We start from the raw sequence: 12,703 nt of genomic DNA, 5'->3' as shown, positions 1-12,703 counted from the left end.
ACAATTATTTTGCTTCGGTTTTCACAGTGGAAGACACAAAAACCATGCCAAAAATTGCTGGTCACGGGAATGTGGGGAGGGAGGCCCTTGAGACAATCACTATCACTAGGGAGGTAGTGCTGGACAGGCTAATGGACTCAAGGTAGACAAGTCCCCTGGTCCTGATGAAATGCATCCCAGGATATTAAACGAGATGGCGGAAGTTATAGCAGATGCATTCGTTATAATCTACCAAAATTCTCTGGACTCTGGGGAGGTACCATCGGATTGGAAAGCAGCTAATGTAACGCCTCTGTTTAAAAAAGGGGGCAGACAAAAGGCAGGTAACTATAGGCCGGTTAGTTTAACATCTGTAGTGGGGAAAATGCTTGAAGCTATCATTAAGGAAAAAATAGCGGGACATCTAGATAGGAATAGTGCAATCAAGCAAACGCAACATGGATTCATGAAGGGGAAATCATGTTTAACTAATTTACTGGAATTCGTTGAGGATATAACGAGCATGGTGGATAGAGGTGAACCGATGGATGTGGTGTATTTAGATTTCCAAAAGGCATTCGATAAGGTGCCACACAAAAGGTTACTGCAGAAGATAAAGGTACGCGGAGTCAGAGGAAATGTATTAGCATGGATCGAAAATTGGCTGGCTAACAGAAAGCAGAGAGTCAGGATAAATAGGTCCTTTTCGGGTTGGAAATCGATGGTTAGTGGTGTGCCACAGGGATCGGTGTTGGGACCACAACTGTTTACAATATATATAGATGACCTGGAAGAGGGGACAGAGTGTAGTGTAACAAAATTTGCAGATGACACAAAGATTAGTGGGAAAACGGGTTGTGTAGAGGACACAGAGAGGCTGTAAAGAGATTTAGATAGGTTAAGCGAATGGGCTAAGGTTTGGCAGATGGAATGCAATGCCGGAAAATGTGAGGTCATCCACCTTAAAAAAAAAACAGTAAAAGGGAATATTATTTGAATGGGAAGAATTTACAACATGCTGCGGTGCAGAGGGACCTGGGGGTCCTTGTGCATGAATCCCAAAAAGTTAGTTTGCAGGTGCAGCAGGTAATCAGGAAGGCGAATGGAATGTTGGCCTTTATTGCGAGAGGGATGGAGTACAAAAGCAGGGAGGTCCTGCTGCAACTGTACAGGGTATTGGTGAGGCCGCACCTGGAGTACTGTGTGCAGTTTTGGTCACCTTACTTAAGGAAGGATATACTAGCCTTGGAGGGGATACAGAGACGATTCACTAGGCTGATTCCGGAGATGAGGGGGTTACCTTATGATGATAGATTGAGTAGGCTGGGTCTTTACTCGTTGGAGTTCAGAAGGATGAGGGGTGATCTTATAGAAACATTTAAAATAATGAAAGGGATAGACAAGATAGAGGCAGAGAGGTTGTTTCCACTGGTCGGGGAGACTAGAACTAGGGGGCACAGCCTCAAAATACGGGTGAGACAATTTAAAACTGAGTTGAGAAGGAATTTCTTCTCTCAGAGGGTTGTTAATCTATGGAATTCTCTGCCCAAGTTGAGGCTAGCTCATTGAATGTATTCAAATCACAGATAGATAGATTTTTAACCAATAAGGGAATTAAAGGTTATGGGGAGCGGGAGGGTAAGTGGAGCTGAGTCCACGGCCAGATCAGCAATGATCTTGTTGAATGGCGGAGCAGGCTCGAGGGGCTAGATGGCCTACTCCTATTCCTAATTCTTATGTTCTTATGTGCCCAGCTCTGAAAAACCTTGCGGGCAGTTAAGAAATCGGCGCCGGTTAGTACATTTGAAGCACCAAGACTTACAAAGCATTAAACAAAGCACAAAAATAAGCATTCAATAATAAATAAAAAATAGAAGGAAGCCTGGGACCTGCACCAAAACTTACAAAGCACAAAAAGTAATAAGCAATCAATCAATAACAAAAAAAAATAGAAGTCCTACCTTGTTGCCAGAAACAAGTTTTTTTTTTAAACGTTCCAACCACTTGGGTTTTATTCAAAATAAACAATTTGGAATACAATAAATCACAGGGCTGCCATTCTCAAGGACAGTAGATGTTAGCTCATCAAGACGGTTAGTCCTTTTTATTTTTTGCCTTCAACCTTCCCCGTTCCTTTCTTATTGTGCTTCTTGGCAAACTGCATGTGCCTCAGAAACTTGGGATCAACTTTTTTCAGGGGCTCAAATTGCCAGAAACAAGTTGCTCATAGGCCGGTGAGGGAGACCATTTGGCCAGGGATACGGGCGGCGAACATTGGGGCATCCCTGCGGCCAGGGATAGGAGCGACATGTATCGGGTCCTGCTGACAGCTTGCAGGACATGCTGGGAGGGCGAGGAGCATGTGCGCAGACTTCACTGCGCATGCAGACAACTGCCAGCAGTGTTTTCGGCGCAGGGCTGTAGCTCCGCCCCCCCACTTCATCAGGGACGCCATGCCAGGACCCGGGACACTCGGCAGCGGGGCCAGGATACTTAAGTTTTTTGTGCGCCGTTTTGCGCACAATGTCGGTGGTGCATCTCGGCTGAGGGGTTGGGGAAAATCTAGCCCAATGTGCTTGCTTCTAAAGCGGTATCTTGTCAAAATGCTCCCATCATCAAACTTCACCCTGTTGTTACAAAGTCCAAAATGCTAGTTCTAGGCACAGTTCACGCTTACAAGGACAAAATGAGTAATTACATTTCTGGGAAGATTTTGCATGCCCATAATTATGCTTTATTGTAATACCAGTTGCAACATCTAAAACTGACAATAATTCGGCATAAATTGGGAATCATTCAGAAATTGCAGTGGGAAATGTAACTGTCATGCTGGAGAAGTCAAAAGTTTTCTTCAGAGGTTGGGGATTAACACATTTTTGGATTAAAACAAAAGCCGCTTAACCCTGTATCAAATCGATGTTATATCTGGTTTAGGTGCCATAAGACAAAGGTCCTCCACCAACCTGACACCGCCACACAGCACTGCCCCCCAGTCATCAAGATCCACGACGCAGCCCTGGACAAGGTGGACCACTTTCCATACCTCGGGAGTCTATTAACAACAAGGTTAGACTTCGCCGATAAGGTTCAACATCGCCTCCAACCGCCTGAGGAAGAGAGCGTTCGAAGATCAAGCCCTCAAATCTGGCACCAAGCTTATGGTCTACAGGGATGTAGTGATACCCACCCCTCCTGTATCGCTCAGAGACGTGGACCATATACAGCAGATGCCTCAAATCGCTAGAGAAATACCACCAACGATGTCTCCACTAGATCCTGCAAATCCTCTGGGAAAACAGACACACCAACAACAGTGCTCTCGATCAGGCCAACATCCCCAACATCAAAGCACTGACCACACTCGACCAGCTCCGTTGGGTGGGCTACATTGTTCACATGCCTGACACGAGACTCCCAAAGCAAGCGCTCTACTTGGAACTCGAACACAGCAAGCGAGCCCCAGGTCAACAGAGGAAACGTTTCAAGGACACCCTCAAAGCCTCCTTGATAAATTGCAACATCCCCATCGACACCTGGGAGTCCCTGGCCAAAGACCGCCCTAAGTGGAAGAAGAGCATCTGGGAGGGCGCCGAGCACCAAATCTTGTTCTCGAGAGCATGCAGAAAACAAGCGCAAGCATAAGGAGTATGCGGCAAACCAGACTCCCCACCCACACTTTCCTTCAATGACTGTCTGTCCCACCTGTGACAGAGACTGTCATTCCCGTATTGGACTGTTCAGTCACCCGAGAACTCACTTTTAGAGTGGAAGCAAGTCTTCCTCGATTTTGAGGGACTGCCTATATGATATGATATCTGATCTGTAAGAGCTCAATGCTCAGAGTGGGTGTCAAAAGTGGATTTGGCACTTTTCCCAACATGGTCATATTTGATCCTGAACAAAAAAAATCTTGTATCATACTATATTACTTGAGAAACTGCAGTTTGATCCTTCTTCCATTTGAACTTTTCCCCTTCTGCTGCTGAAGGTGTTAATTTCCTGTGGTGTAATAGGTTGAAGGACAGTGTGTGGGCGAAGGAAGGAGTACCCAAATCTATACTGTTTTTAAAAAGAGCAAAACTTCCACATGCAGAAGATGTTTTAGTTTGTTATTTTTCAATGCTTATCTCACAACTGTTTCACTGGGATACAAATAATACCACTGAGCCTGTTAACACTTAGCCATTAACGGCTAACTGAAGAAGTTCACCAGAAGTCATGACTGAATTAAGAAGAGGTATGCAATATAAATTTGAATGGCCATTTCAGAATTGAGAAAAATATTTTAGCTCTCTCTCACTGCAAAACTGTTTTACTGACACCAATTATAGGGAATGATCCTATGTGGAGTCCCAAATACCAACAGCTAGGACTTGCCAGATGTTGATCAAGAGGTAATAGACGAAGAAAAAAAGTTAGTACTGGCTGTACAATGCTGTTTACTCAAGTCCTGTCTGCAAGGATGTAGTAGGCAGGTGTCTTTATAAATATAGGAACAATTTCCTTTCTGGAAATGACAAAAGTTAATACATTTGGGGAGGGCTGACAAGGCAAGGGAATACACAATAAATGTGGGAAGGCATACAGGTTACTTTCCTTTAATAGCTGAGACAAAGAATACAAGAGCAGGGAGGTTATGGTAGAACTATACAAAACACTAGTTAGACCACAGCTGGAGTACTGCATACAGTTCTTGTCACCACATTACAGGAAAGATGTGATTGCACCAGGGAGGGCACAGAGGAGATTTACAAGGATGTTGCCAGGAAATGTTGTAAATACTCAGCAGGTCAGGCAGCATATGTGGAGAGAGAAAGAGTTAACGTTTCAGGTCGGTTCTGCTTTTATTTTGGACCGGCTGGGGTTGTTTTCTTTGGAACAGAGGAGGCTGAGGGGAGGTGTACAAAATGATGAGGGCCTAGATACCGTGGATAAGAAGGACCTATTTTTCTTAGCAAACAGGCCAATAACCAATGGGCATAAATGTAAAGTAATTGGTCGAAGGATAAGAGGTGGGTTGAGGAGAATTTTTTTCCACCCAGAGGGTGGTGGGGGTCTGGTATGCACTGAGAGTGGTAGAGCAGAAACCCTCGTCTCATTTATAAAGTACTTAGATATGCACTTTAAGTGCTGTAACCTACAGGGCTATGGATCAAAAGCTGGAAAGTGGGATTAGACTGGATAGCTCTTTTTTGGCCAGCAGACATGATGGGCAAAATAGCCTCCTTCTGTGCGGTAAATTTCTATAATTTTATGAAGTGTAAAGAGAGTTCAGGGATTCTTTCAAGAAACTATTTCTCACAGTGGCATTAAAACTCAGAGCCAAGTTGCACTTGGGATATTATGTAATCTCGAAGATTAAATCTTTTTAATGCTATCAGTTTTCAATTGTCACTGAAATTGGGCTGTGCCGATTTGTTGGGCATCACAAAAACGGAAATTTAGTGGTTTAAATGCAAATTTTGTTCTTATAAAGATCTACTACCCTATCTGCTTTCAATTTTATAAAATAAGCAAACAGATTTTTCTTGTAGATTTACACCTAAATTGTTTTCAAGTACTGTACACTCTATTAAACCCAAAGTTGAATCTGGTACAATCTGAAGGATCTGCTTGCTGCTTTAGAAACATAGAAAAGAGGTGCAGGAGTCGGCCATTCGAGCCTGTACCACCATTCAATAAGATCATGGCTGATCATTCCCTCAGTAACCCTTTCCTGTTTTCTCTCCATACCCCTTGATCCCTTTAGTCGTAAGGGCCATATCTAGCTCCCTCTTGAATATATCCAATGAATTCGCATCAACAACTCTGTGCGGTAGGGAATTCCACAGGTTAACAACTCTCTGAGTGAAGAAATTTCTCCTCATCTCAGTCCTAAATGGCCTATCCCTGATCCTCAGACTGTCTCCCCTGGTTCTGGACTTCCCCAACATCGGGAACATTCTTCCTGCATCGAACTTGTCCAGTCCCGTCAGAATCTTATATGTTTCTATGAGATCCCCTCTCATCCTTCTGAACTCCAGTGAATAATGGCCCAGTTGATCCAGTCTCTCCTCATCTGTCAGTCCAGCCATCCCTGGAATCAGTCTGGTGAACCTTCACTGCACTCCCTCAATAGCAAGAATGCCCTTCCTCAGATTAGGAGACCAAAACTGAACACAATATTCCAGGTGAGGCCTCACCAAGGCCCTGTACAACTGCAGTAAGACCTCCCTGCTCCTGTATTGAAATCCCCTCGCTATGAAGGCCAACATACCATTTGCCTTCTTCACCGCCTGCTGTACCTGCATGCCAACTTTCATTGACTGATGAACCATGAAACCCAGATCTCGTTGCACCTCCCCTTTACCTAATCTGCCGTCATTCAGATAATATTCTGCCTTTGTGTTTTTGCCCCCAAAATGGATAACCTCACATTTATCCACATTATACTGCATCTGCCATGCATTTGCCCACTCACCTAACCTGTCCAAGTCACCCTGCAGCCTCTTAGCATCCTCCTCACAGCTCACACCACCACCCAGTTTAGCGTCATCTGCAAACTTGGAGATATTACACTCAATTCCTTCATCTAAATCATTAATGCATATGGTAAAGAGCTGGGGTTCCAGCACTGAGCCCTGCGGCACTCCACTAGGCACTTCCTGCCATTCTGAAAAGGACCCATTTATCCCAACTCTCTGCTTCCTGTCTGCCAACCAGTTCTCTAGCCACGTAAGTACATTACCCCCAATACCATGTGCTTTGATTTTGCACACTAAATGATACTGAAATACAAGTGTATTCAAAATACTCCAAAATGACAGATGCATTTTATACAATTATTTGGAATATATTATGCAGATCATTGACAACAATATCATCATCACAGGTCGTCCCTCGAACGAGGATGACTTGCTTCCACATGAGTTCACAGATGTTTCAACGAAGGACCCAATGTTCCAGTCCTGAACTCCAATTGAGGGGGTGGAAGATGCCTGTGCATGAATTTTTTTTAATGTGTGGTGACCGTTGCACACCAGCCACCACACAGGCTTGACAAAGCTAGGCCTTTATCCAGTGGCAAGGGTTAACCAGGACGACTGGAGATCTGCTCTGCTGCACGGACCTAGTGCGCACACATATCGCAGTGTGGGCAGGCCCGTGCTGCCCCTGGACCCTCGGCTCTTCTAGGCCCTGGACCCTCATTAACCGCACTTCCGCCATGATCTCTTGCCGCTCCTCCGCCACAAACATTCGCCACACCTCCCTCACCGCTATTCCGCCACAAAAACACTCGCTGCACTTCCGCACCAAACATTCGCCGAACCTCCGTCACGATCACCCATCAAATCTCAGCCATGATCCCGCATCACTCCTCTGCCCCGATCACTCGTCGCAAGTCCGCCACGACCTTCCCACTCCTCCATTGTACCAGGGCCCCGCCGATGCTCCTGCCCACATTCCAAACGACGACCTGGGTCCTGATGATGTCACCCAGTTCAAAGTCGTCGCACATTTGTGTCAGCTCACACTGGAAGCTGCAGAGGCATGCTCCAGCTCTTTTTATAGCCCCGACCTGTGGACATGTTTTCTCACAGATCAGGGTGGCCAATGATATTCCAGGGCTCGGCGCTCCAGCTCTTTTTATAGCCCTGACCTGCGGACATGTAGACTTAAATCAAAGATACAAATTAGAATGTGCCACCGATAGAGTCTGTTTCCAAGACTACTTGCCTATAAACTGCAACATTAGCCACTTTATGTTTATTAGCTTCTAAGTTATCAAGTAAAATTGCCCTTTACTGAAATGAACGGTGAATGATTTGCACTTTCATAATGTTACATATGATTTACGTGACTCTTGCATAAATGGAGCTGGATATACTCAATTCTCGGTTCATTTCTAGTTTTTCCTCAGTGACGCATGAGCTCATAAAGTACACATTTTTATTCATCATAGGTAGTCCCTCGAAATTGAGGAAGACTTGCTTCCACTCTAAAAGTGAGTTCTCAGGTGACTGTACAGTTCAATACGGGAATTGCAGTCTCCGTCACAGGTGGGACTGACAATAGTTGAAGGAAAGAGTAGATGGGGAGTCTGGTTTGCCGCACACTCCTTCCGCTGCCTGCGCTTGGCGACGAGACTTGAGGTGCTTGGCGCCTTCCCGGATGCTCTTCCTCCACTTAGGGCGGTCTTTGGCCAGGGATTCCCAGATGTCGGTGGGGATGTTGCACTTTATCAAGGAGACTTTGAGGGTGTCCTTGAAACGTTTCCTTTGGGTTTTGCTTGCCGTGTAGGAGTTCCAAGTAGAGCGCTTGCTTTGGGAGTCTTGTGTCGGGCATGCGGACCATGTGGCCCGCCCAACGGAGCTGGTCGAGTGTGGTCAGTGCTTCGAGGCTGGGGATGTTGGCCTGACTGAGAACACTGACATTGGTGCGTCTATCCTCCCAGGGGATTTGCAGGATCTTGCGGAGACATCGTTGGTGGCATTTCTCTAGCGATTTGAGGTGTCTGCTGCATATGGTCCACGTCTCTGAGCCATACAGGAGGGCGGGTATCACAACAGCACTGACGACCATATGCTTGGTGCCAGATGTGAGGGCCTGATCCTTGAACACTCTCTTCCTCAGGCGACCGAAGGCTGTGCTGACGCACTGGAGGCGGTGTTGGACCTCGTCGTCGATGTCTGCTCTTGTTGGTAGTGGCTCCCGAGGTATGGAAAGTGGTCCACGTTGCCCAAGGCTGCGCCGTGGATTTTGACGACCGGGGGGCATTGTTGTGTGGCGGGGTCAGGTTGGTGGAGGACCTTTGTCTTGTGGATGTTTCGTTTAGTGTAAGGCCCATGCTTTTCGCACGCCTTGGTGAAAATGTTGATGATGGCTTGGAGTTCAGCTCTGAATGTGCGCAGACACAAGCGCTGTCCACGTACTGTAGTTTGACGACAGAGGATGGGATGTAGTCTAGAGGCGATGAAGGTTGAACAGGTTCCCACTGGTTCTAGTTTAGTTCCACTCCAGCGGGGAGCTTGTTGAGCGCGAGATGGACCATTGCAGCGAGGAAGATCGAGAAGACGGTTGGCGCAATGACGTGATGGCCCTCCAGGCCACCATAATCAATGCCTGCGAAGAGACATTTGGCCACTCAACCAGGAAACACCAGGACTGATTTGATGAGAATGACCAGGAGCAAATAAACCGTAAGCGCAGAGTATTTCTGAACTTAAGCAGCACTACAGACGGCTGAAGCCGAGATCCAACAAAAAACCCGTGACCTAAATACATGGTGGATGGAAAAAGCACAGGAGATTCAGCCAAAAGCCATGACGTGCGAGGAGTCTTCACCACAGTCAAGTCCACCTACGGCCCAAGCACCCAAGGCCCCACTCCACTGCTGGCCAAGAACGGGGAGACACTCATCAAGGACACGGAGGCAGTCAGGGCCCGCTGGAAGGAGCACTTCGAAGATCTCCTTAATCAAGACTCTGCCTTTGACACGAGTGTCCTCGACTCCATCCCGCAACATGGTACCTGCCACCATCTCTGCAAAACCCCAGCCCTGCACGAGGTAGAAAAGGCCATCCGTCAGCTCAAGAACAAGGCACCAGGAGCAGATGGAATCACCGCTGAGGCATTAAAATATGGCCGAGAGGCACTATTGGCTCGAATCATCTCTCTCATCTGGAAGGAGGAGTGTATGCCTAGAGATGTCAGATGCCGCAATCGTGACCATCTTTAAAAAAGGGGACAAGTCTAACTGCGGCAGCTACAGAGGAATCTCCCTGTTGTCAGCCACTGGGAAAGCCATCACTAGAATCTTCTTCAACCGTCTTCTCCCTGTGGCTGAGTAGCTCCTTCCAGAGTCACAGTGCAGATTCTGTTCACTATGGGGTACAACGGACATGATCCTCATGGTGCGACAACTGCAAGAGAAATGCAGGGACCAGCACCAACCCTTGTACATGGCCGCCTTTGACTTCACAAAGGCCTTTTGACATTGTTAACTGCGAGGATTTAGGGAGCGTCCTCCTCCGTTTCGACTGCCCTCAAAAGTTTGTCAGCATTCTCCGCCTGCTCCACGACGACATGCAAGCCGTGATCCTGACCAACGGATCCACCACAGACCCAATCCACATCTGGCCCAAGGTCAAGCAGGGCTGCGTCATCGCGCCAACCCTTTTCTCGACCTAAGAGTACACATTTTTAATAATTTAGTTGTAACTTCTGGTGGAATGTTTTGGGTTCAAGTGTTAACTGGCTTAGTGGTAGCAGTTGCACCTGAGTCAGAAGGTTGTGGGTTCAAGTCCCACAAGACTATAATATTTGCTGGTACTTCAGTGCAGTAATGAAGAAATGCTATATTGTTGGAGGTACTGCCTCTCAGATAAGACATTAAACCGAGGTCCCGTCTGCCTGTTCTGGTGGATACAAGTAATCCTATTGCACTCTTGAACTAACATCATCGAAAGACAGATTAACTGGTCATTTACCTCATTTGCTGTTTGTGGGACTTTGCTCTATGTAAATTAGCTGCCACACATTTGCCCACACTTCAAAAGGTACTTTATGGGCTGTGAAGTGATTTGAAATGCCCTAAAGATGTTAAAACGGCATCACACCAGTTCTTTAACTTTTAAGCTACTTACAGCTTCAATGCAGTAACAAATCCTGAAGTGGTATCTATTTTTTTTTACTTACTTTTTAGACCCATCTTTCTTTTTATGTCTGGCTGTCTCCAACACAGAATATGGAAAATGTTTTATGAAGTGATCTTTAAAATCACAGAGATAGTGATTCCGCAGCCAAGATTCCTGAAAAACATGGAAAGAGTGGGTAGCTTATTTATTCTATATATTTTTACTGGGCATAGTAAAATATTAGACCAGGTACATAAAAGCTTTTGGTCTTGGTGAACCACAAAGGCACTTACCATGAAGCCTCGGAGGCCACATATAAAATTTAAATCCAGGTTCTCAACAATTCTCATATTTCTCAAATTGTTGATATGGAAGATCCTGGTTTTCTGATTAGCATTTACCCATCAATGGAACAAGATTAAGAATAGTCTTTACAAAACATCCAGATCTACTGAATTCAGAAGCCAAACCAGCAAATAAGAAACTGAAGGACTGGATTCCCTCAGAACGAGGGCCACACCCGGACCCAGACCTGCAATCTGGATGACCTGATCCAGGCACATTTAGTTGTTTGTATAGGGACCTTTATTCTTGAAAAGTAGATAACTAAAATTTATAACGTATTAAACATCGCAGAGGAAGTCGCAACATTCCACTTCCAAATGCACAGAAAACCCTGCATCGTTATGACGTTTTTCCATTATATTTAACAAAAACTCCACCGTATATAGCACCTTTAACATACAAGAATGTTCAAAAGTGCTTTGCATAGATGAAGGAAAAAAAGGGACACCAAGCCAAAAATTTGAGAAATTATGATGGGTGGCTAAAAACTTGGTTAGGAGGATTTTAAGGAGGATCTTAGAATCATAGAAATTTATAGCACAAAAGGAGGCCATTTCGGCCCATCGTGTCCGAGCCGGCCAACAAAGAGCTACCCAGCCTAATCCTACTTTACAGCTTTTAGTCCGTAGCTCTGTCGGTTACAGCATTCAAGTGCACATCCAAGTACTTTTTAAATGTAATGAGGGTTTCTGCCTCTACCATCTTTTCAGGCAGTGAGTTCCAGACCCTCACCACCCTCTTGGTGAAGAAATTTTATACACCTCAATAAGGTCTTCCCTCAGCCTCCCCTGTTCCAAAGAAAACAAACCTAGCCTGTCCAATCTTTCCTCATCGCTAAAATTCTCCAGTCCATGCAACATCCTTGTAAATCTCCTATGTACCCTCTCTAGTGCAATCACAACTTTCCTGTAATGTGGTGACCAGAACCGCATGAAGTACTCTAGCTGTGGCCGAGCTAGTGTTTTATACAGTTCAAGCATAACATCCCTGCTCTTGTATTCTATGCCTCAGCTAAAAAAGGCAAGTATTCCATATGCCTTCTTAGAAACATAGAAATTTACAGTGCAGAAGGAGGCCATTTCGGCCCATCATGTCCACGCCGGCTAACAAAGAGCCACACGGCCCTTGGTCAGCAGCCCTAAAGGTTATATATAAACCTATGAACAATGACGGAAAGGCAAAGAGCATCCAGCGCAACCAATCCACCTCACACAACTGCGACACCCCTTATACTAAAACATTCTGCATTCCACCCCAACTGGAGCCATGTGATCTCCTGGGAGAGGCAAAAACCAGATAAAAACCCAGGCCAATTTAGGGAAGAAAAAATCTGGGAAAATTTCCCTCCGATCCATCCAGGCGATCGAAACTAGTCCAGGAGATCACCCGAGCTGTATTCAATTCCCTGCAGTACTCACCATTAATACTGCGTCGGCCAACAAAAGGTCATCCATTCTAAACCCAATTACCAGCTCTAGGTCCGTAAGTCTGCAGGTGACGGCACTTTAAATGCCCATCCATCCATCTCTTAAAAGTGGTGAGTGTTTCTGCATTCACCATTCTTCCAGGCAGTGAGTTCCAGATCCCCACAACCCTCTGATCAGATCATGAGCTGAGCAGATTATAGATAGTACTACGAAATATAATGAATTAGGCTCTACGTCAGTGGTTCTCATCTGGGGATCTGCAGGGACATTCCAGAGGGTCCACGAAACATTGACCATTTTTTTATTGGAGAATATTTCTGAAAAATTGCAGACTGT

The 12,703-nt window shown here is 45.6% G+C and overlaps 1 protein-coding gene across 5 annotated transcripts in view; it reads right to left on the bottom strand.

The window, feature by feature from the left end:
* The window catches only part of tex10 (testis expressed 10), a 193,171-nt gene that overhangs the window by 141,249 nt on the left and 39,219 nt on the right, over nt 1-12,703 (bottom strand). For all 5 annotated transcript variants that reach the window (XM_070881113.1, XM_070881114.1, XM_070881111.1 and 2 more), the window contains one exon: nt 10,657-10,769. In XM_070881113.1, coding sequence (XP_070737214.1) covers nt 10,657-10,769 — 113 coding nt within the window. The remainder of the gene's footprint in view (nt 1-10,656; nt 10,770-12,703) is intronic.

The sequence above is a fragment of the Pristiophorus japonicus genome, chromosome 5, assembly GCF_044704955.1.
Source record: "Pristiophorus japonicus isolate sPriJap1 chromosome 5, sPriJap1.hap1, whole genome shotgun sequence".
Lineage (NCBI taxonomy): Eukaryota > Metazoa > Chordata > Chondrichthyes > Pristiophoridae > Pristiophorus > Pristiophorus japonicus.
Note: the sequence above shows the minus strand (reverse complement) of the source record. Positions and strands in the feature narration are given on the sequence as shown.